The following is a 20,212-nucleotide window of genomic DNA, read 5'->3' as shown; positions in this document are numbered from 1 at the left end:
CGGCTGACCCTCCCCCCTCACCCCCTAAAGCAGGAGCGGCAGCGCTGCTCTTGCTGGTTGGCTGCTACCGCACCTGCTTTAGAAGGCGAGGGAGGAGCCTCAGCCGGTTATTGCTGCTTCCCCCCCTCTGGCATCTTGCTTACCCCTTTGGCCTCTCCGGCATTTTGCTTCCCTCCCCCCTGGCCTCACCGCAACGGCATTTACCTTAACGAAGCAGCCTGCAGCAAGATCGCGATGCCAGTGATCTTTGCACTGACGTCAGGAGGGGGCGGGACCGCGACGGAGGAAACAGCTCCGAAGCAGTGCAAACTTAAGATCGCTGGCATCGCAATCTTGCTGCAGGCTGCTTCGTTAAGGTAAACGCCGGTGCGGGGAGGCCAGGAGGGGAGCAATCCTTTGGGGTGGGGGGTGTGGCGAGCAGGCCCTCAGGGTGGGGCGAGCAGGCCGTCGGGGGGGATGCAGGCCTTCCAGGGGGGAGACAGGCCTTTAAGCGGGACAGGCAGGCCTTTGGGGGTGGGATGCAGGCAGGCCTTCAGGAGTGGGATGCAGGCCTTCAAGGGGGGGACAGGTCTTCAGGGGGAGGTGCAGGCCTTCGGGGGATGCAGGCCTTCAAGGGGGGGGGGACAGACCTTCATGAGTGGGATGCAGACCTTTAATGGGAGACAGGCCTTCAGTACAAGGAGGGAGGGAGGGAAGGGGGGGGTTCAAAGAGACGTGCATATGCCGGACTTTGGGGGGGAAGAAATAATGGGTCTGAAAATAGAGGAGAGGGAGAGAGATGATGGACCATGGGATTTAGGGATGAAAGTTACAGAAAGGACCCTGGGGTGGTGGGGAAGGGGGGATAGATGCTGAATGAAAGGGTAGTTAAGAAAAGGTAGATCTGTGGAGGGAGACAAAAAATAGGAAAGTTGCCAGACCTCCTGGGAAGGGAAACAGAAGGGGAAGACAGGGATGGCAGATGGATGGTTAGCACAGAGAAAGAAGGAGACCCTGGCAAGCAAGTTATCAGAAGACAACCAGAGCCTGGGACCAACAAGATTTGAATAATGATCAGACAACAAAAGGTAGAAAAACTAATTTCATTTTCTGTTTTTTGATTACAATGTCAGATTTCAAACATGTATCCTGCTAGAGCTGGTGTTAGACTGCAAACGTGAGCTAGGATTTTACAGAGAGAGGAAAAGTCTGTTTTGTTTGTTTATTTTGTTTACACCACAGCGCCAGTGTGGTTAGGAGAAGGCAAAGGGGTGAAGAGACTATAAAATAAATCCACCAGGATGTTTGAAAAAAAAAAAAAAAATAAATCAACACCCAATTGGGCAGGAAAATCAAATCGAAAACCCAAATCGAATCGAATCAAATTTTTTTTTCCTGAATTGAGCAGCAGTGCTCCAGAGAGGCATCACCTTCCTTCTCCACTCGAGGCACCTCGAGGCCATGCTCCGGCGGATCAATTGTCCTTTTCCTCCTTCCTCCGTCAAATGGCTGAGGACCTGGATCTTAAATTGGATGCTGGTTCTAAGTACTCTAAGGAGTATTTAGAGGAAATGAGTATCCCTCGGCCTCCTGCAGAGTCTCCCAAACTTCCTGTTAACAGGCTTCTGTCTCAAACGAAACCTGGAGACTCCTTATGCTATCCCTGTTGTTCCAGGCAAGTTAGAATCAAGGTATAGAACTCTACATTGCAAGGGATTTGAGAACTCCCAATTATCTCAACAATCCCTTCTTGTGGAATCTTCATTGAAGAGGAGTCATCCTTCCAGGGTCTGTGCTACCGTACCTCCTGGTAGAGAGGGCAGTATCATGGACAAGGTTGGCTGCCGTCTTTATCAAAATTCGATGATGGCCTCCAGGGTTTAAAATTATAATTTTATCTTTACTACTTGTTTCAAGTATTTTATTGATATACTCCCTGGTTTTTCTAAAGACCTTGTTCAACACAGGCTTTTAGAGTTTCAGCAAGTCATTGCCACTTTAGCACATCTCAGGTTGCACCATCTTCAGTTACCTTATGATACATTTGAACTTTCCTCAAGGGTCACTGCATTCTCGGTAGCGATGTGCTATCTGGCCTGGCTTCGCACCATCGATATGGATCCCAACCTTCAGGATCATCTGGCTAATATTCCTTGTGAGGGCAATGACCTCTTTGATGAATCGATAGAAGCTGCCATCAAGAAGTTTTCTGAGCATGAGAAATCTTTTCTTCCATTGTCAGATCAAGACCAAAGCCTAAGCCAGCTCCTGCAAAACCTTCTCAACCTCTTCCATCCTATCAGAGGCGTTATCCTTCAAGAGCAGCTCCTTACACTCGAGCACCTCCCAAAAAACAAGATTCTACATCTCAGGGGGTTATTGTAGCGACCCAACGAACTATGTGGTTCCTACAAAGCTTCCCTCAGAACAACTAAAGCCATTTCAGCTTCTAATAAGCACTTGCTTGCAACCAGAAAGTACATGGCTGGAGCCACCTTTTATGCTTTCGATGTATCCTCCAGATCTTCAGCAGTGACTATTGCAGTGAGCCCAAGCCCCCCTGGCCCCGGTGACCCCCTATCCCCCACTACAATACAGGCAGGAGGGATCCCAGGTCCTCCTGCCCTCGACACAACCCCCCTCCCCCCAACGACCGACCCCCCCCCCAGAACCCCCGATCAGACCCCCCCCCCGTGCCGACTCCACGCCCCCCCCACCCCTTTCCCATACCTGAACATTGGCCAGACGGACAGGTGCCAAGCCCGCCCCTCCGGCAGGCCAGCCGGGTCCTGAATGGGGCCGGATTGGCCCAGGCGGAAGAAACCCTGCCCACAGCCACAGGTGGGGCCTGAGGCATCTGGGCCAATCAGAATAGGCCCGGGAGCCTTAGGTCCCTCCTGTGGGCGGGGCCTTAGGCACATGGGCTGGGTTGCTTGCGGTGGGTAGGTTGCCGGGCCGCTGAACTGATGGCGCCAGCAGCCATCAGTTCAGTGGCCCCTTTTTCGGCACTTAGACCTGGTTTGACTTCGTCTAAGTCAAAAATGTCTAAGTGCCGACTAGGCAACCTGTTAATGTTTTGGTTATACCTGTTGTACGCCTAGGTGTAGGTCAGCCCACCTCCCGCCCACTGCCCGCCCTTTCCCCTCCTCTAAACACACCTCTTTTCTCTCTGTGCGTTTAGTGGCAGGGGAAAGGCCTAAGCTGTTTTTAGATACGTCTAAAAACCAGCTTTGGTTATGGGTACTTGGACGATCAGGCTTTTTGATCGTCCAAGTAGCCATTTAGGACACTTTTTAGATGGGTTTTTTTTTTTTTTTTTTTATTATTATTATTAACCCCATAGACTTTTTCTTCACAGCATATATATATATATATATATATATATATATATATATACATACACACATACTATATATATATATACATACACACATACTAGTCATTAAGCCCGTTACATAAGCGGGTGCTAGAATATATGTATGTTTGTCTTTCTGTCTCTCTCCCTCCCACTGTCTCTCTCCCTGGCACCCTTTCTCTGTCTTTCTGTCCCTCTCCCTGTGTCTTTCCTCCAGGTATTTCCCTTCCCCTCCAAGTCCCTGTGCAGCAGTATCAGCATTTTCCCCCATCCCCCTTCCCTACTCTTAGCACGATGTGGCCTGCTCCTTTTGGCCCCTCCCCCTTCCCTCCCGTGTTGTAGCCTGCTCCAAGGGCCCCCCCTTCCCTTATCGTGTTTCCCTTATCGTGTTTCCCTCCCTCGTGTGGCTACCTGCCTGGTCCCACTGAGCTGCTCGCAGCTGGAGTCTCTTTCGGCGCTTCCCTGCCCGGTCTGCGGTCTGGCCTGCTCTGGGCGAGTGTCACAGGGCTCCTCTCGATCCCCGCCAGCGTCGGAAGCCTTCTCTGACGCTGGTGCGGCTCATGAGAGGAGCCGACACCGCGATCTGGAGAGCAGGGAGTCCAACGCTGGCGGCTAGGAAGCAGTAAGGCTGGGGACTCGTGCATGCGCACTCCTGCGGCCATGGACCTACATCTCACAGATCAGAGATCACGGAAGCACGCAGTTGAGTGCGCATGCGCGGCTAGGGGTTTTATATAGATATAGATAGATAGATATTTTTTTTTTTTTGTATGAAGGCAATAGTTGTCGCTGTGGTGTTCTAGGCCCACTTGTGGTTTTTGTTTGTTTGGTTTTTGACGTTAGAAGTAAGGCCTTTATAGGAAGGCTGAATCCTTCCTTGTGTGTATGTGTGTGTGTATGTGTGTGTGTATATATGAGAATTAGAGGGGAGAGCTGTGACCTGTCAGGAGCAGCTGAAGAAAAAACTGACAGGGCGAGGGTCTCTGGAGGCAGGACCTCCTGCATATACCCAGTAAGCTTAAAAGCTTACTATAGCATGGGGAAATCACTGACACTCAGGCTCAGTTTGAGGATTTCACCATCAGATGTGCCTGCATTTCCCCTGCTTTTCTCCAGAGAAAATCCCTTTTCCTTATAATATTCTTCCCCCAATCTTAAATATTTTCTGTCACATTTCAAGTGGTTAGATTATATCACATGTGTCAAACACAAGGTCCGCGGGCCGAATCCGGCCCACCTGACCTTTTTATGTGGCCTGCAGCAATGCTCCCGAACTTCCCCTTCTCACAGCCCAGCGTGTCTTCCTTCCCGTTCCGGTCTGATGTTGCCGTCACACTGGAAAGTCTGCTGGCCTTGGCAACGATTCAGCAGTGTTGTCCATGGCTCCCCTTCCTGTTTTCCATCTGCCGTGGTCCACCTGGGCAGAAACAGGAAGTTGTGCATCATTGGAGACACACCACAGCAGGCGAAAAGCAGAAGGGGGAGCCACGTACAACATTGCTGAATTGCCGAGGATGGCAGATTTTTTGGCAGATTTTTTTGGCTTGGCGTTGACATCGGACAGGCACGGGAGGGAACACATAGTAACATAGTAGATGACGGCAGATAAAGACCCGAATGGTCCATCCAGTCTGCCCAACCTGATTCAATTTAAATTTTTTTTTTTTTCTTCTTAGCTATTTCTGGGCGAGAATCCAAAGCTTTACCCAGTACTGTGCTTGGGTTCCAACTGCCGAAATCTCTGTTAAGACATGCTGGGCTCTGAGGAGAGAGGGACCAGCACTGGAGGGAAAGACATGCTGGGCTATGAGGAGAGAAGGACCGGCGCTGGAGGGAAAGACATTCTGGGTTGTGAGGAGAGGGAGAGAGGTTTGACCTGGGGTGGTGTGAAGGAAGAGGGAAAAAGATACTTGAAGGGAGAACCGTTGGGAAGAGAAAGGGAGAAATAGTGGATCTGGGGGGAGGAAGGGAGGCAGGCATGGGGAGGGATGAGATGGGGGCAGTTGGAAAGAGAAAGGAAGGGAGAAATGTTAGACCTGGGAATGGGAAGTAGAGAGATGCAGCATATCTCTTCCCCCCCCCCCCCTTCCATCTCATTGTTCAGCATCAAGGGGAGAGGGAAGAAGAACAACAACAACAGAAAAGAGAGGGAGCAAAATGTTGGACCAAGAGGAGGAGAGAGAAGGAAATAGCCTGGGAAAGGAGTGAGATGGGAAATGGGAGAGCTACAGAATAAGAGAAGATGGAAAATTGATAGGTAGCTGAACATTTAAAAAGAAGGAGGAAGAGAAAGAGGGCGAGATTTGAGTGGACAGAGGCAGAAAAGTAAAAAGGAGAAAAGTTGAAAGGGAATCAATTTGTTGGAGACAGGGATTGGAGAAAGAGAGAAGAGGAGAAAAAAAAAATGGACAGCAGACACTGGAAAGAGAATTAGAAGATAGAAAAAATCAGAAAGAGAAACTGGGACCAAAAGCAAAATGACCAGACAACTAAAGGAAGCAAAAATGATTTTATTTTCTATTTTGTGATTACAATACGTCAGATTTGAAATGTATATCCTATCAGAGCTGGTATTATACATCAAGCGTGAACTAAGACCTAAAAGAGAGAGGAAAAGTCTTTTTTATTTATTTTGTATGTAACACATAGCCGGCGTGGGGTTGGAGAGGTTGTATTCCTATACTTCTACTAAGACTAACCCCCTCCTTTGCTGACGTGCAGCGTGGGTTTGGCGCCACCAGCGGTGGTAATTGATCCGACACTCATAGAAGTCCTGTGAGTGTTGGAGCAGTTGCCATAGCTGCCAGGGCCCATGCTGTGCGTTAGTAAAGGAGAGGGTAAGTACCTTAATAAAAAATTTGGCCCGTAACTTAGCCTGTGTGTTAGATTTTGGCCCCTTAAGTGATTTGAGTTTGACACCTCTGGACTACATTAATTCGATTTCTAGCAGCTCACCATTTGATGTACCCATCTGTCTGATTTCCTATGCACTAATCGTCAGTGGATGGAAAAGTGCTGCAATAGAAAAGTTTGGAAAGTTTTCTGGATATAAAATCAATTGGGAAAAATCTGAAGTTCTTCCAATTAATATCCATTGTACCAAAGGATTATTTGATTCATATTCATTTAAATGGAAAGAGGAAGGACTAAAATATTTAGGTATTCTTATAAAAAATACAATTGATGACACAGTAAAAGAGAATGAAAAACTTTTATTAAAGAAAATAACAGAAATGTGCGAGCAATGGAATCCTTTACATCTTTCTTGGTGGGGAAGAGTTCAAACAATTAAAATGATGATTTTACCTGTGGTTTGTTATCAAATGAGTATGATCCCAATATTTTTTCAGGGGTCATTTTATAAAAAGTTAAACAGTATACTAACAAAATTTGTTTGGTTTGGGAAAAGACCCAGAATCGCTTTAGCATCATTATAAAAAACAATTAAGGAGGGAGGGGTAAATTTTCCAAATTTCTATAGGTACCATCAAGCCTATATTTTAAGACAGGCTATGTATTGGATCCTCCCAGATCTCATGGAAAATGTACCTGATTGGTTATATTTAGAATGGCGCCTCATGTTCCCTTTACATCCAGAACATTTCATTAGTATAACAATGCCCAGGAGTTATAAAGATCATAGAATTCTAATAGATACATGGAAAACATTAAGATTTATAAGCAATTTATCAACAAATCCATTGGCTAAATCTTTAAATCAATCTATTTGGGTAAACTCCAGGATCAAAATTGGTGGATTTAAAATAGTATGGAAACAATGGATAATAGCAGGTATACGTACTTTAAAAGATGTAATAATAAATGGATCACTGCTTAGTTTTTCACAATTGCAACAAAAATTTGGATTAGAAAAAACACAATATTTTAAATGGATGCAATTGAAGCAGGCTATTCAGGAAGGGTTCCCTGAATGGAAGAATCTTAATAATCAATATAGTTTGCCAATCCTTTGTTTTCAAGCAGATTTTCTAGGACACCAAGCTGCAAAATGGTATAAGATTATATATGAATTTTCAAACAAAAAAAAGAGAACAGGACTTAGGGACATTTGGAGTATTGAGATAGGACAGACAATTTCTGCATCTCAATGGCAAAAATTTTGGTCCTGGAGAATACATACTACAAGGTCAGCATCTATGAGTCAAACATGGATGTTTTTATTACATAGAGTTTTATGGACCCCTACAAGATTACAGAAATTAGATAGTAATAGATCTAATAGATGCTGGCATTGTAAGATAGAAGTGGGGACATTAGATCATTTATTATTCTTTTGTCCCTGTATTAATTCCTTTTGGAAATTAATTTGGCCCCAAATTAATAAATTATTAGAAAATCATGTTGGACTATCATATGATACAATATTATTTGGAACAACAATGAGAACACAGAGTCCGATATCAGCTAACAATAATAAACTTTTATTAATTCTAACAGGGGTCGCCATTCAGCAAATTACTCAGAATTGGAAAGATTACACTAAATTAAATTACACTTTCTGGTGGAATTCAATTTGTCATATATATAAAATGGAAAAAGTAATGGCATTACAACAAGGTTATATTAAAAAATTTAATAAAATATGGGGACCATTGACAAATTATTCTACTGATCAGATATCATAACACATGTATAGAACATATAGAGGGGGTAGGGAAGGGAAAAATATTGTAATAATAATATGATATAAAATTTTGATAAAGGGTTTCTTTAATTTACAATGTAAGAACATTTATTGATAATTTCAAGTGTTTCTTCATAATTGAATGTAATACATGTATTTCACTTGATGTAAGAATTTAAAAAAGAATAAAAATTATTTACAAAAAAAAAAAAAAAGAAAAGTGCTGCAACATTTTGCTAAAAGAAAGTGTGACACACATAGATTTGTGTATTATTTTGTATAATTGTCACCTATTAAATGCAGTTAATTTGTTTATCAGAACAATGGCCACCTGGGGAGGTTCTACCCAATGTGCGCTAGATGAAGAGGATGGGGATGAAGAGTGTTATCCATCTGATGGAGTTCAAGCAGCAGAAGATGAAGAAGAGGAGGAGCAAGAAAGCAGCTCGAATGAGAACTTCCCCATTTATTCACAGAACAGCACTAATCAGGGTACTCACAATGCCAAAAGAAATAAGGAAAGGTTAGTATTATTGTAAATGGGAAATACATGTGGTTTGTAGCAAAGACTTCATAAAAAGGTATGAATTGAGCCTTTACAATTGATCAGTTCTTTTGCAGACCTAAGGTTTTTCATGTTTAGTCTGGTTTCACATCTTGAAATTGTAACTTAGATGGGATTGAATTGTCATGCTCTTCTATTTTAGAAATCTTGGGAAGCAATCATCTGGCATTGTTTCTATCAACAGAACAATATGTGATAGATAAAATTGAGTTTGTTTTCCCGAAGTTCCTCACTTTTAATAGGTAATTAATCTTTTCCTATCTTCTTTCCACCTTTATTTTTTCAGTGTAATAGGTGTAATTTGGCTATAAATGGAATGTAAAGATATGGAATGTCAAAATATGCAATGCTTGAGTTCCTCCCAAAATGTACATTTATCCCAGGACAAGCAGGCAGCATATTCTCACATGTGGGTGACGTCATCCACGGAGCCCCGATGTGGCAGCTTTGCAAGCAGACTTGCTTGTAGAACTTTAAAAAGTTCATGACTGTCGCACCGCTTATGCGCGAGTGTCTTCCCGCCCAACCTAGTTCTCAGTTTTCCGCAGAGCCAAGAAATCCTCTATTTGACACTCTGCGCTAGGCTTAGTCTTTTTGTGCCTTCTCTCACCGCGGCTCATGTATTGTTTTTCTTAGAGTCGCTGTATTTTCTTTTTTGCATTTTGTGTTTTTATTTTTTTTTTTTAAGATTTACATTTTAACTTTTTCTTTCGTGTCACAGCGGATCCTCCCTGCGGCCTCAGCCTGAGGCTTTGACTTGGCTGCAGCTATTTTCCTTTCTATGTCCCGACTGGTCACAGGCTTTAAGAAGTGTAGCCGTTGCCAGCGCACGATTTCCCTCACCCACATAAGTGGTGTGTTCAGTGTTTAGGGCCTGACCATCATCCAGAGTCGTGTACTCGCTGTGCTACTCTTCAACCTCGAGCCATTAAACGTCGTCTAATTCAGGTAGAGAAGATTTTCGGCGATATGGATACTCCAACTCTGACCTCGACCCCGAATCCGGTCAAGTCTTCTACGGGGCTCCTGAGGTCTACCTTGTCCTCGGCCTTAATTAAATTAAAGTCCTCATCTTTGAGCAAATCCTTTCCTGAGGAGTAGCTCTCCTCACTGAATCCCTCAGGTAAGGTAGTTCAGCAACCTCCTTCGGACATGCCACCCTTAGAATGGGTAGTCATGAAGCTGCCCAAGCACCATGTCTCCAAATCGAAGCGTGATTCTTCATCATCTTCTTTGGAGACTATACTCGCTGCAAATGTACCAGATCCTCAAGTCTTGGTGCCCCATTTGCAGGCTATGATTCAAGCTATTATGCATCAGGAGTTTGGTAGCATGATTGTCAAATACACTCCTGCCTTGACTCTGTGGTGCTCAAGGTGCCCAAGGCTTCTAAGCCTAAGCCCCCTGGCGGCCGAGTTAGTGATGTCCGTGCTAGAGGTCCCATTGCGGATGCGGATCCCTCTTTGCCGGCTTCGTTCCATGCCATGATGGAGAAGCGGTTTGTCGAGCTCTTTACTAAGATTGGGCCGACGCTTCTCTCCCAGATCCAGCCTGGACACGCGGAAACCTCCCGCGAGGTCGAGCCGCCTCCGGTGCCTTCTCGGCGCACACTCTCGCTGCTGGGAGCAGAGTCTCGGCGAGTGTCTGGTCTGGCTTCGAGGCATGCCTCGCATGGAGCAGAGTCTTTGGCCATGCCACCTTTGGAACTGATACCCTCGATGCATTGCGCATCCATCTTGCCTGGACCAGAACCTTCCTCCTCGATGCTGAGCCTCGAGCCTTGGGGAGCGCCTCGGGGGCTTCGTCTCAGCCTCTGCTGCTTCGATCCACAGCCTCCAGTCCCATCTACTCGGTGGCTGCCTCGTCTGGGCTTCGCTCGCCTCGACGCTCGAGGCCTGCTTCTCGACACAGTTCCGGTCTTCGATCGAGGCATTCATCGAGGCATGCCTTGCCTCGTCGTAAGCAGCCTTTTTGGGAGTTTTCACCGGATTACTCGCCTCCTCCTCCTATGCCGGAACTCGAGGACTTTGTCGGTTCGTTCTCTCCCTGCCGGTCCTCGGCCTCAGCAGACCAGGCTGCCTCGTCATCTTAAGAGCCCGTCTCGAGGCCCGGCCCTGGCTGACCAGTTGTCCTTCTCGTCCTTCCTGAGGCAGATGGCGGTGGATCTGGATATCACCCTGGATTCGGGTTCCAAGTTTTCTAAGGAGTATTTGGAGACGATGCATCTTCCCCAACCTCCTGCTGAGTCTCTCCGTCTGCCTCTCCATAAGCTTCTGGACCAGACTTTCATGAGATGCTTCGAGACTCCATATTCCATCCCCGCGGTCCCAGGGAAGTTGGATGCCAGGTAACGCACGGTGCACCATAAGGGCTTCGACGGGGCGCAGCTCTCTCACCAGTCCCTGTTAGTTGAATCCTCCTTAAAGCAGTCTCATCCCTCCCACGTCTATGCCTCCACTCCTGGCCGGAAGGGCAAAACCATGGACAGATTTGGCAGGCACATCTACCAGAACTCAATGATGGCTTCTCGAGTCCTGAATTACAGCTTTCATTTTGCGACCTACTTTGAATTTTTTCTCTCCATTCTTCAAAAGTTTTTGACCTATCTGGACTCTCAGGCTCGCTTCGAGTACTCGGAAGTCCTGGCGTCGTTGTCCCAACTCCGCTTGCAGATGATGCAATCGTCTTACGACGCCTTTGAACTCTCGGCCAGAGCTGCTGCTTGTTCGGTGGCCATGAGACACTTGGCGTGGCTCCGAACCATTGATATGGACCCGAATCTCTAAGACAGGCTAGTGAGCGTTCCCTGTGCGGGAGCAGACCTTTTCGACGAGTCCATCGAGGCGGCGACGGAGAAGCTGTCCAAACATGAAAAATCTTTTCAATCTATTCTCCGCCAGAAGCCCAAGCCTGATATCACTCGTCCGTCTCGCCCGCCTATGATCTATCAGAGGCGCTACCCGCCGAAGCAGACCCCCACCATCCGTCCGCCTGTGAAGAGGCAGCACCAGCAGAAGCCCCAACAAAAGCCTCAATCTTCTGCTGTCCCCAAGGCTCCCCAGCCTTTTTGACTGTCTCATAGGGAGCATAACTTCCATTGTTCTGCCCTCCCCGTTTTTTCCCATTGGAGGTCGTCTCCATCACTTTTACCATTGATGGACGACTATCACCACTGACCTCTGGGTCCTTTCCATCGTAAGAGAGGGATATTCTCTTCAGTTCCATCAAGTTCCTCCAGAACATCCTCCAAGAGAGTATCCTTCCAACTTAACCCAGACCGCCCTTCTTCTTCAGAAAGCTCAGGCTTTGCTCCGGCTTCGTGCCGTCGAGCTGGTCCCTGTGGACCAACAGAGCAAGGGTTTTTACTCCCGGTACTTCCTTGTTCCGAAGAAGACGGGCGACCTGCGTCCTATTTTGGACCTCAGGGTGCTCAACAAGTTTCTGGTCAGGGAGAAGTTTCGCATGTTGACCCTGGCTTCTCTCTATCCCCTCCTCGAGCAGAATGACTGGTTATGCTCTCTGGATCTCAAGGAGGCCTACACTCATATTCCCATCCATCCGGCCTCCCATCAATACCTCAGATTTCGGGTGGGACATCTTCATCTTCAGTACAGAGTGCTCCCTTTCGGCCTAGCTTCGTCACCCAGAGTCTTCACCAAGTGCCTGGTTGTGGTGGCCGCAGCACTCAGGAACCATGGTCTGCAGGTGTTTCCCTACCTCGACGACTGGCTCATCAAGGATTCCACGTCTCAGGGGGTCGTCCAGGCCACTCGGAGGACAATCTGGTTTCTGCAGAGTCTGGGATTCGAGATCAACTTTCCCAAATCCCATCTTCAACCTTCACAGACTCTTCCCTTCATCGGAGCTTTTCTGGATACTATTCAACTCAGAGCGTTCCTTCCTCCTCATTGCCTGGCGGCTCTTCATCTTTGTCACTCGGTCTCTTCTCGCCCGTCCATCTCGGCGAGACAAATGATGGTGCTCCTGGGCCACATGGCCTCTACAGTTCACGTGACTCCCTTTACCAGATTTCACCTGCGGATTCCTCAGTGGACCCTGGCGTCTCAATGGTCGCAGATCTTCGACCCTCTGACTCGCCACATTCAGGTCACTCCTGCTCTGCTGCAGTCACTTCGCTGGTGGATGCTCTCTTCCAATATTTCCAGAGGTTTGCTGTTTCACATGCCTCCCCATCAGAAAGTCCTCATGACCGACTCCTCGAACTATGCTTGGGGGGCTCATCTGGACGGTCTCCGCACCCAGGGCTATTGGACGAGTGCGGATCGTCTGTGCCATATCAATCTCCTGGAAATGAGGGCGATTTTCAATGCTCTCACTGCTTTTCAGCATCTGCTTCACGACATGGTGGTCCTCATTCGCACGGACAATCAGGTCGCCATGTATTATGTCAACAAGCAGGGAGGCATGGGATCGGCCTCCCTCTGTCAGGAAGCTCTGAAAGTTTGGGATTGGACGATTCATCACAACACCTTCCTCAAAGCTGTCTACATTCAGGGGGCGGACAATGCCTTGGTGGACAACTTGAGTCGTCTTCTCCAGCCTCACGAATGGACTCTCCATTCCACGCCCCTTCATCATATCTTCTCCCTCTGGGGAACGCCTCAGATAGACCTCTTTGCAGCTCCCCACAACTTCAAACTGCCTCAGTTCTGCTCCAGGATCTACACTCCTCATCGTCTCGAGGCAGATGCTTTTCTTCTGGACTTGGGGAATCTCTTTCTGTATGCGTTTCCTCCATTTCCTCTCATTCAAAAGACTCTGGTCAAGATCAAGTCTGACCGGGCCACCATGATTCTGATTACTCCTCGGTGGCCCAGGCAACCTTGGTACTCCCTTCTTCTGCAACTCAGCAGCAGGGAGCCCTTCCTTCTACCAGTGTTTCCATCTCTGCTTTCGCAGCATCAGGGATCTCTGCTTCATCCCAACCTGCAGTCGCTACACCTGACAGCTTGGTTCCTCTCAGCGTAACTCCCCTTCAGTTTTCACCAGCTGTGCGGGATGTTTTGGAAGCTTCAAGGAAGCCTGCTACTAGAATATGCTATTCCCAGAAATGGTGTAGATTCTCTACTTGGTATTTTTCTCATCACAAGGAGCCTCAGCATGCCTCCTTGTCCTCTGTTTTGGACTACCTTTTGCACCTGTCTCAATCTGGCCTCAAGTCTACATTGATCAGAGTCCATCTTAGTGCAATTGCTGCTTTCATCAGCCTCTTCAGGGGAAACCTCTTTCTGCACATCCTGTGGTTTCCAGATTCATGAAAGGACTTTTCCATGTCAATCCTCCCCTCAAACCGCCTCCAGTGGTTTGGGACTTCAATGTTGTTCTTTCTCAACTTATGAATCCTCAATTTGAACCTCTTAACAAGGCTCCTCTGAAATTTCTCACTTGGAAAGTGGTGCTTCTCATTGGCCTCACTTCTGCTCGTCGAGTGAGTGAACTTCAAGCATTGGTTGCGGATCCGCACTTTACAGTGTTTCATCATGACAAGGTGGTCCTTCGCACTCATCCCAAATTCCTCCCCAAGGTGGTCTCGGAATTTCATCTGAATCAATCCATTGTTCTTCCTGTGTTTTTTCCAAAGCCTCATTCTCATCCTGGAGAATCAGCTCTTCACATTCTGGACTGTAAACGTGCTTTGGTTTTCTACCTTGAACGCACCAAGCCTCACAGAACTGCTCCTCAACTTTTCATCTCCTTCGATCCAAACAAGTTGGGACGCCCTATCTCTAAGCGTACCATCTCCAACTGGATTGCGGCTTGTATCTCTTTCTGCTATGCCCAGGCTGGATTACTCCTTCACAGTAACGTCACAGCCCATAAGGTCAGAGCAATGGCAGCCTCTGTAGCTTTTCTCAGATCGACACTGATTGAGGAGATTTGTAAAGCTGCCACTTGGTCCTCGGTTCATACCTTCACCTCACACTATTGTCTGGATACCTTCTCCAGACGGGATGGACAGTTTGGCCAAACAGTATTACAAAATTTATTCTCCTAAGTTGCCAACTCTCTCACCATCCCATTTTGGTTAGCTTGGAGGTCACCCACTAGTGAGAATACCTGGCTGCTTGTCCTGGGATAAAGCAATGTTACTTACCGTAACAGTTGTTATCCAGGGACAGCAGGCAGCTATTCTCACGTCCCACCCACCTCCCCTGGGTTGGCTTCTCTGCTGGCTATCTGAACTGAGGAGACGCGCCCGGTGCCTTGGGCGGTAAGGCACTCGCACATGCGCGGTGTGGGCAACTCAAAACTTCTAAAAGTTTCTACAAGCAAGTATGCTTGTGAGATGTCTGCATCGGAGCTCCGTCACCCACTAGTGAGAATAGCTGCCTGCTGTCCCTGGATAACAACTATTACGGTAAGTAACATTGCTGTCTGTGGTCAAAAAATGAAAAGACCCTGCATATCAATCACTTAGAACTCCGAGCAATTTATTATGCTCTTCAGGCTTTCTGTCCGTGGATTTCCAAAAGAAGCATTCTCATTCAGACAGACAATCAAGTGACTATGTTTTGGCTTGGAATCCCTCCGACTCTGCAGGGAGGCTTACCGTCTATGGAACTACGCTCTTTCTCAAGTGAACCTTCATGCGATTTATATTTCAGGGGAACACAAAATCATGACAGACTCCCTCAGCAGTAAACTCAATCCTCTTGAGTGGACCTTAAATTCTACTGGCCTACACGACATTCTCCAACAATGGGAGATTCCCCGGGTCGCTTCTCAGATCAATTCTCAGTGCAACTTGTTTTGCTCCCTATGTCTAGCTCCACGAGCAATAGCAAGAGTTGCTTTTTCCATTCCATGGAGGGTACAATGTTTATGCTTTCCCACAGTTTCCTCTCATTTCCAGGGTACTTCAGAAAGTTACCGTAGACAAGGTGCAACTCATACTTATTACACCCCGGTGGCCCAGACAGATATGATATCCACTGCTCCTGGATTTTCTGGATGTACCTCCAATTCTCTTAGGACACCATCCTTCCCTTTCTTCTCTCTCAACCGAATGGCCAACTACTGCATCCCAATCTCCGTAGTGTGTCTCACAACTTGGAAATTGAGAGTTCACTCCTAACCAGGCTTCCTCTCGTGCAATCAGTAAAGTCAGTTCTGCTTGCAGCAAGACAACCTTCCACTAGAAAATCTTATCAGGCTAAATGGAAGCATTTTTCCCTATGAGCACATGCTCAAAGTCAAGATCCTCTTAAATGCCCACTGGATTATATCTTCACATATCTTCTACACTTGTCAGACTCCAGCCTAAAGACAAACTGTGTAAGATTTCATTTGTCAGCTATTTCACCATACCACTCATTGGTGCATGGTAAACCAGTTTCACAGCATCCTCTCATTTCTCGCTTTATGAGAGGTTTTACCAAGACCTCCACTGAAAGATCCTTCTACATCCTGGGACCTCAATGTAGTCTTGGAACAAGCGATGAAAGACCCTTTTGAGCCACTGGTATTTGCATCTCACCTTTATTTCCTTTCTTACTGTGCTCACATCAGCTAGGAGAGTTAGTGAGCTTCAAACCTTATAGACTTGCTATCCTTATTTACAATTTTTTTCCAAATAAAATGCAGTTACGGACTCATCCTAAATTTCTTCCCAAGGTGGTTTCGAAATTCCACCTTAATCAAACCATCACTTTGCTGTTCTCTCCACCTCCTCACTTCTCTGCTGCAGAAGAATCCCTTCATACATTAGATTGCAGAAGAGCATTTCTTTTTTACCTCAAGGAGACTTCTCAATTCCGCAAATCCAGCCAACTACAAGTATTAATTTCCTACTATCCAGCTACCCGTGGCCAACCAGCAACTATAAGAGTATATCATCATGGATTACACGCTGCATCCACTTTTGTTACACAAGAGCTCATATACAGCCCCCTAGTTCAATTGGGGCACATAAACTAAGAGCTACAACTGCTTCAATAGCAATCTTGAAATCAATCCTAATTCAGGATATCTGCAGAGCAGGAACCTGGTCTTCAGTGCATATGTTTACAAACAACTATTGTTTAGATCAAAGCTTAGCACAAGACGTTCATTTTGGACAATCTGTCATATGTAATTTATTTGCATTGTAGTTTATATCCACTGCCCATCTGCTTTTTCAGCTTAGGACTCAACAACAAGTGTGCCTGTATATCCACGGCTTGTCTCCGGAGAAAGCAAAATTGCTTACCTGTAACAGGTGTTCTCTGTAGACAGCAGGGGAATGCAGCCACACTTGCCTGCCCACCGTCCCCTCATCTCAACTTGTTATATTGCTAGAGACAAAACTGACAGGATGAGGGTAGGGATTCCAGTTGTAGGGCATCCTGCACATGCTTAGTAAGCCAAAAGCTTACTATAGCTAGGAAAGAGCATCGATGCACAGACTCAGTCAGAAGACTTCACCAACAAGTGTGGCTGCATTTCCCTGCTGTCTACAGAGAACAGTTGTTACAGGTAAGCAACTTTGCTTTCTCAGTTCGGGAGTCGGGGACCGTTCCCTTGGGAGCATTGCTCACCCCAGGTTCCTCTGCTAGTGAGTTTAAGAGCAGGCTAAGTGGCTCTGTGGTGGTGTATCCAGGATCGGGGCTGACTATATGCATGGGGGCTAACTGCATGCGTGGGTTCTGGGAGGGGTAGAGGTCTCCGACCAGTATGTTGGGTTCAAGAGGCATTTAGAAGATACCAGCAGTCCAAGTTACTGGCTTCTTTAGGCAGAAGATCTCCCTGTAAACTGTTCCAGGTTCTAGACTGCAGCTCCCAGCACTCAGCATTGCACAGTGAGTAACAGGCTGACAGCCTTTTACTCGGTTTTGGGGAGTCTCCAGAATTGAGTTTTGGATGATTTAGTGGTTACTCCTACCCCCTAATCCTACCTCCAAAATCCCAAAATTGCAGTGTTTTGTTGTAAGTTTCCAGGGCTGTTTTAGCACTAAAATCACTCTTGCAGTGGTCATCTTGGGTTTCATGATTTGAACTAATAGGCTTTTATCTGCCTCAAATCACCTCATTCTTCAAAGAAAACAGAATAAACTCCTCAGGGCAGGATAGTTCAGATTCATGCCCTGTTTGTGATGAATGGCTATCGGGCAAGCAGCCATATTCCACGTGGCGCATGAGAGAGGGAGATAGCATTGGCTTTAGCCTCCTCTGCATCTTCAGGGGGAGGGGAGGGGGGTGACGGGTTCTGGTGTACAGGCCATCCGAGGACTATCCAAAAAGTCCAAATTGGGGAAGGGGAGCAGCGCAAGTAAATCCCTGGCAAAATGCAGCCATGATTTTGTGCCAAAATCCCAAAGAAGCTCCAAGGGCTTTAAACAAAGGTCAGAAGGGATTTCTGCCTCTCAGGGGTAAGGTTTTCCCTCCAGAGTTTATTATGATGTTTCAAGATTATTTGGTGAAGTAAAATTCACCGAATCTGCCTCCTATGGTAGCCTTATTAGCGCTGGGGGTTCTTCCCCCCAAGTGTGTGGTTTTCCCTTCACCAAACAGACAGAAGAAGAGCACCTCGCCTTTAGGAGAACAGCAGAACAACAGAAAGGCAAGGGGAGGTGTCCTTTCAGTCAAAATAGTCTTTATTCAAAAGTAAAGTCCCAACAAGGATCCTGGATTCCATTTCCTTGGAATTGAGAGCATGTTAACTCCGTCATGTTCTGAATATGGTCATGGATATGGGTCTTCCATTTTGATCGTTGGAGTGGATTATGTGGCTGATGCCCTGTATGACCTCTATCTCTGAACACTGGATGCTGTGGGTCAGACAGTGATCTGGTCATTCTTTGTCCAAGGCAACCTTCAGTAAACTGCCATTTAAGGAGCAGCTATTTTTCAGAAAGGATCTGGGCGATCCTATGGATACTGTGCAAGACTTCAAGCCCAAGTCTTTGCTGGACAACCTTAGTCTTCCAAGGGACTCTGGGACATTCTAATTTTTGTTCCTTCAGGTAATATTGTCAATATTCCAGAGGTCCCTTGGGTGAAAAGTCTTATCAAAACACCAGAGAAAGGTTTGGTGGTACCAGGCACCTATAATCTTGGGCAGCATGCTTTACTTCTGCCCCAAAGAAGTAGTTATGATGCCAGGCCCTTGATCAACGCTACTCGCAATGGGGGGAGACTCGGCATTCCTGGAGGAGTGGGCATAATTTTTTTTCTACCTTTGTCTTCTGTGGTTTCTGCTTTCCTCATCTTCTTGTAACTCTCTTCCTTCCATCCACTGTCTGCCGTCTCTCTTCCCCTATATGGCATCTTTTCTCCTATGCCCCTTTCAGAAACTGTATGCCTCCCCTTCCATCTCTCCTTTCACCCCCTTTGGTCTGGCATCTCTCTCCTCTCCTTCCCTATCCCTCCTTTTATTTATCCCCTCCTTCCATCATGTACCATCTTTCTCCAACCCTTCCATCTAGTACCTTCTCCTCTCTCTGTCCACTTCCATCCAGTGCCTGCTCCCCTCTTTCTCTCCTCCCATTTCCTTCCTACATTTGCTCACTTATCTCTCCCATCTGCACTTCCATCCAGCATAGGCTCCCCACTACCATCCAATGTCTGCCCTTTCTCTCGCCATCCACCCCTCTTCAATCAGCATCTGCCCACTTTCTTTCCCTCCAATATCCTTCCCCCCTTATGTCTCTCCCCTTTCTCTGTACATCAGTTCCATCAGCACCACCCTTCCATACCACCCTGCCCCCTTTTTTCCCCTCCACCACTCTTCCATTCCAGCAAGTCCTCCTTTCTCTCCCTCCATGCAGCAAGGACCCACGATTACTGTAGCTGCCGGCTGCCAGTCCACCCCACTCCGACGTACTTGCTCTGGAGCGGACTCAGCAGCTGGAAGGTCCCGCGATGACTCGTCTGCTGGCTCTGCTCCGGAAGAAATAAGTTACGTCGGAGGGGGTGGACCCGGCAGACGCATGGAGTTGTGGCAAAGTCCCGCACTGACTGAATCTGCCGGGTCCACCCCCTCCGACATAACTTACTTCTTCCGGAGCAGAGTCATCGCGGGACCTTCCTGCACCTCAGCACGGCTGCCGACTCTGCTGCAGAGAAAGTCAGAGGTAACATGACCATTTATTTTTTCATCAAAAGGGGACATCTATTAATTTACTGTGTATCCTTTCTTTCATTTCTTTCTTTCTGCACTCAGGCCCAACAATTGTCCCTTTCTATTCCCTCCCGCCTTCCTTCCCATGTCCTTAGTGCCCCCAGTGCCTCAGTTCTGTGTCCATAGTGCCCCCAGTGCCTCCTTCCCGTGTCCATAGTGCCCCCAGTGCCCCTTCCTGTGTCCATGTTGCCCCCAGTGCCCCTTCCTGTGTCCATGTTGCCCCCAGTGCCTCCTTCCTGCATACATGGTGCCCCCAGTGCCTCCTTCCTGCGTACATGGTGCCCCCAGTGCCTCCGTCCTGTGTCCATAGTGCCCCCAGTGCCTCCTTCCCATGTCCATAGTGCCCCCAGTGTCCCTTCCTGTGTCCATGTTGCCCCCAGTGCCTCCTTCCTGCGTACATGGTGCCCCCAGTGCCTCTTTCCTGTGTCCATCATGCCCCAGTGCCTCCTTCTTATGTCCTCCCACTACCTTCCAGATTTTGTCCACTCCCAGAGTCAACCTGCCAACCTATCTCCCTCCCGCGCTAAAGCCGTCTGGCCCGGAACATCC

General features: G+C 47.2%; 1 protein-coding gene across 15 annotated transcripts in view; it reads left to right on the top strand.

Annotated features, from left to right (window-relative positions):
* The window catches only part of PCM1 (pericentriolar material 1), an 869,560-nt gene that overhangs the window by 398,413 nt on the left and 450,935 nt on the right, over positions 1-20,212 (top strand). For all 15 annotated transcript variants that reach the window (XM_033944006.1, XM_033944000.1, XM_033944047.1 and 12 more), the window contains one exon: positions 8,299-8,502. In XM_033944006.1, coding sequence (XP_033799897.1) covers positions 8,299-8,502 — 204 coding nt within the window. The remainder of the gene's footprint in view (positions 1-8,298; positions 8,503-20,212) is intronic.

Source organism: Geotrypetes seraphini, chromosome 1 (assembly GCF_902459505.1).
Source record: "Geotrypetes seraphini chromosome 1, aGeoSer1.1, whole genome shotgun sequence".
NCBI lineage: Eukaryota > Metazoa > Chordata > Amphibia > Gymnophiona > Dermophiidae > Geotrypetes > Geotrypetes seraphini.
Note: the sequence above shows the minus strand (reverse complement) of the source record. Positions and strands in the feature narration are given on the sequence as shown.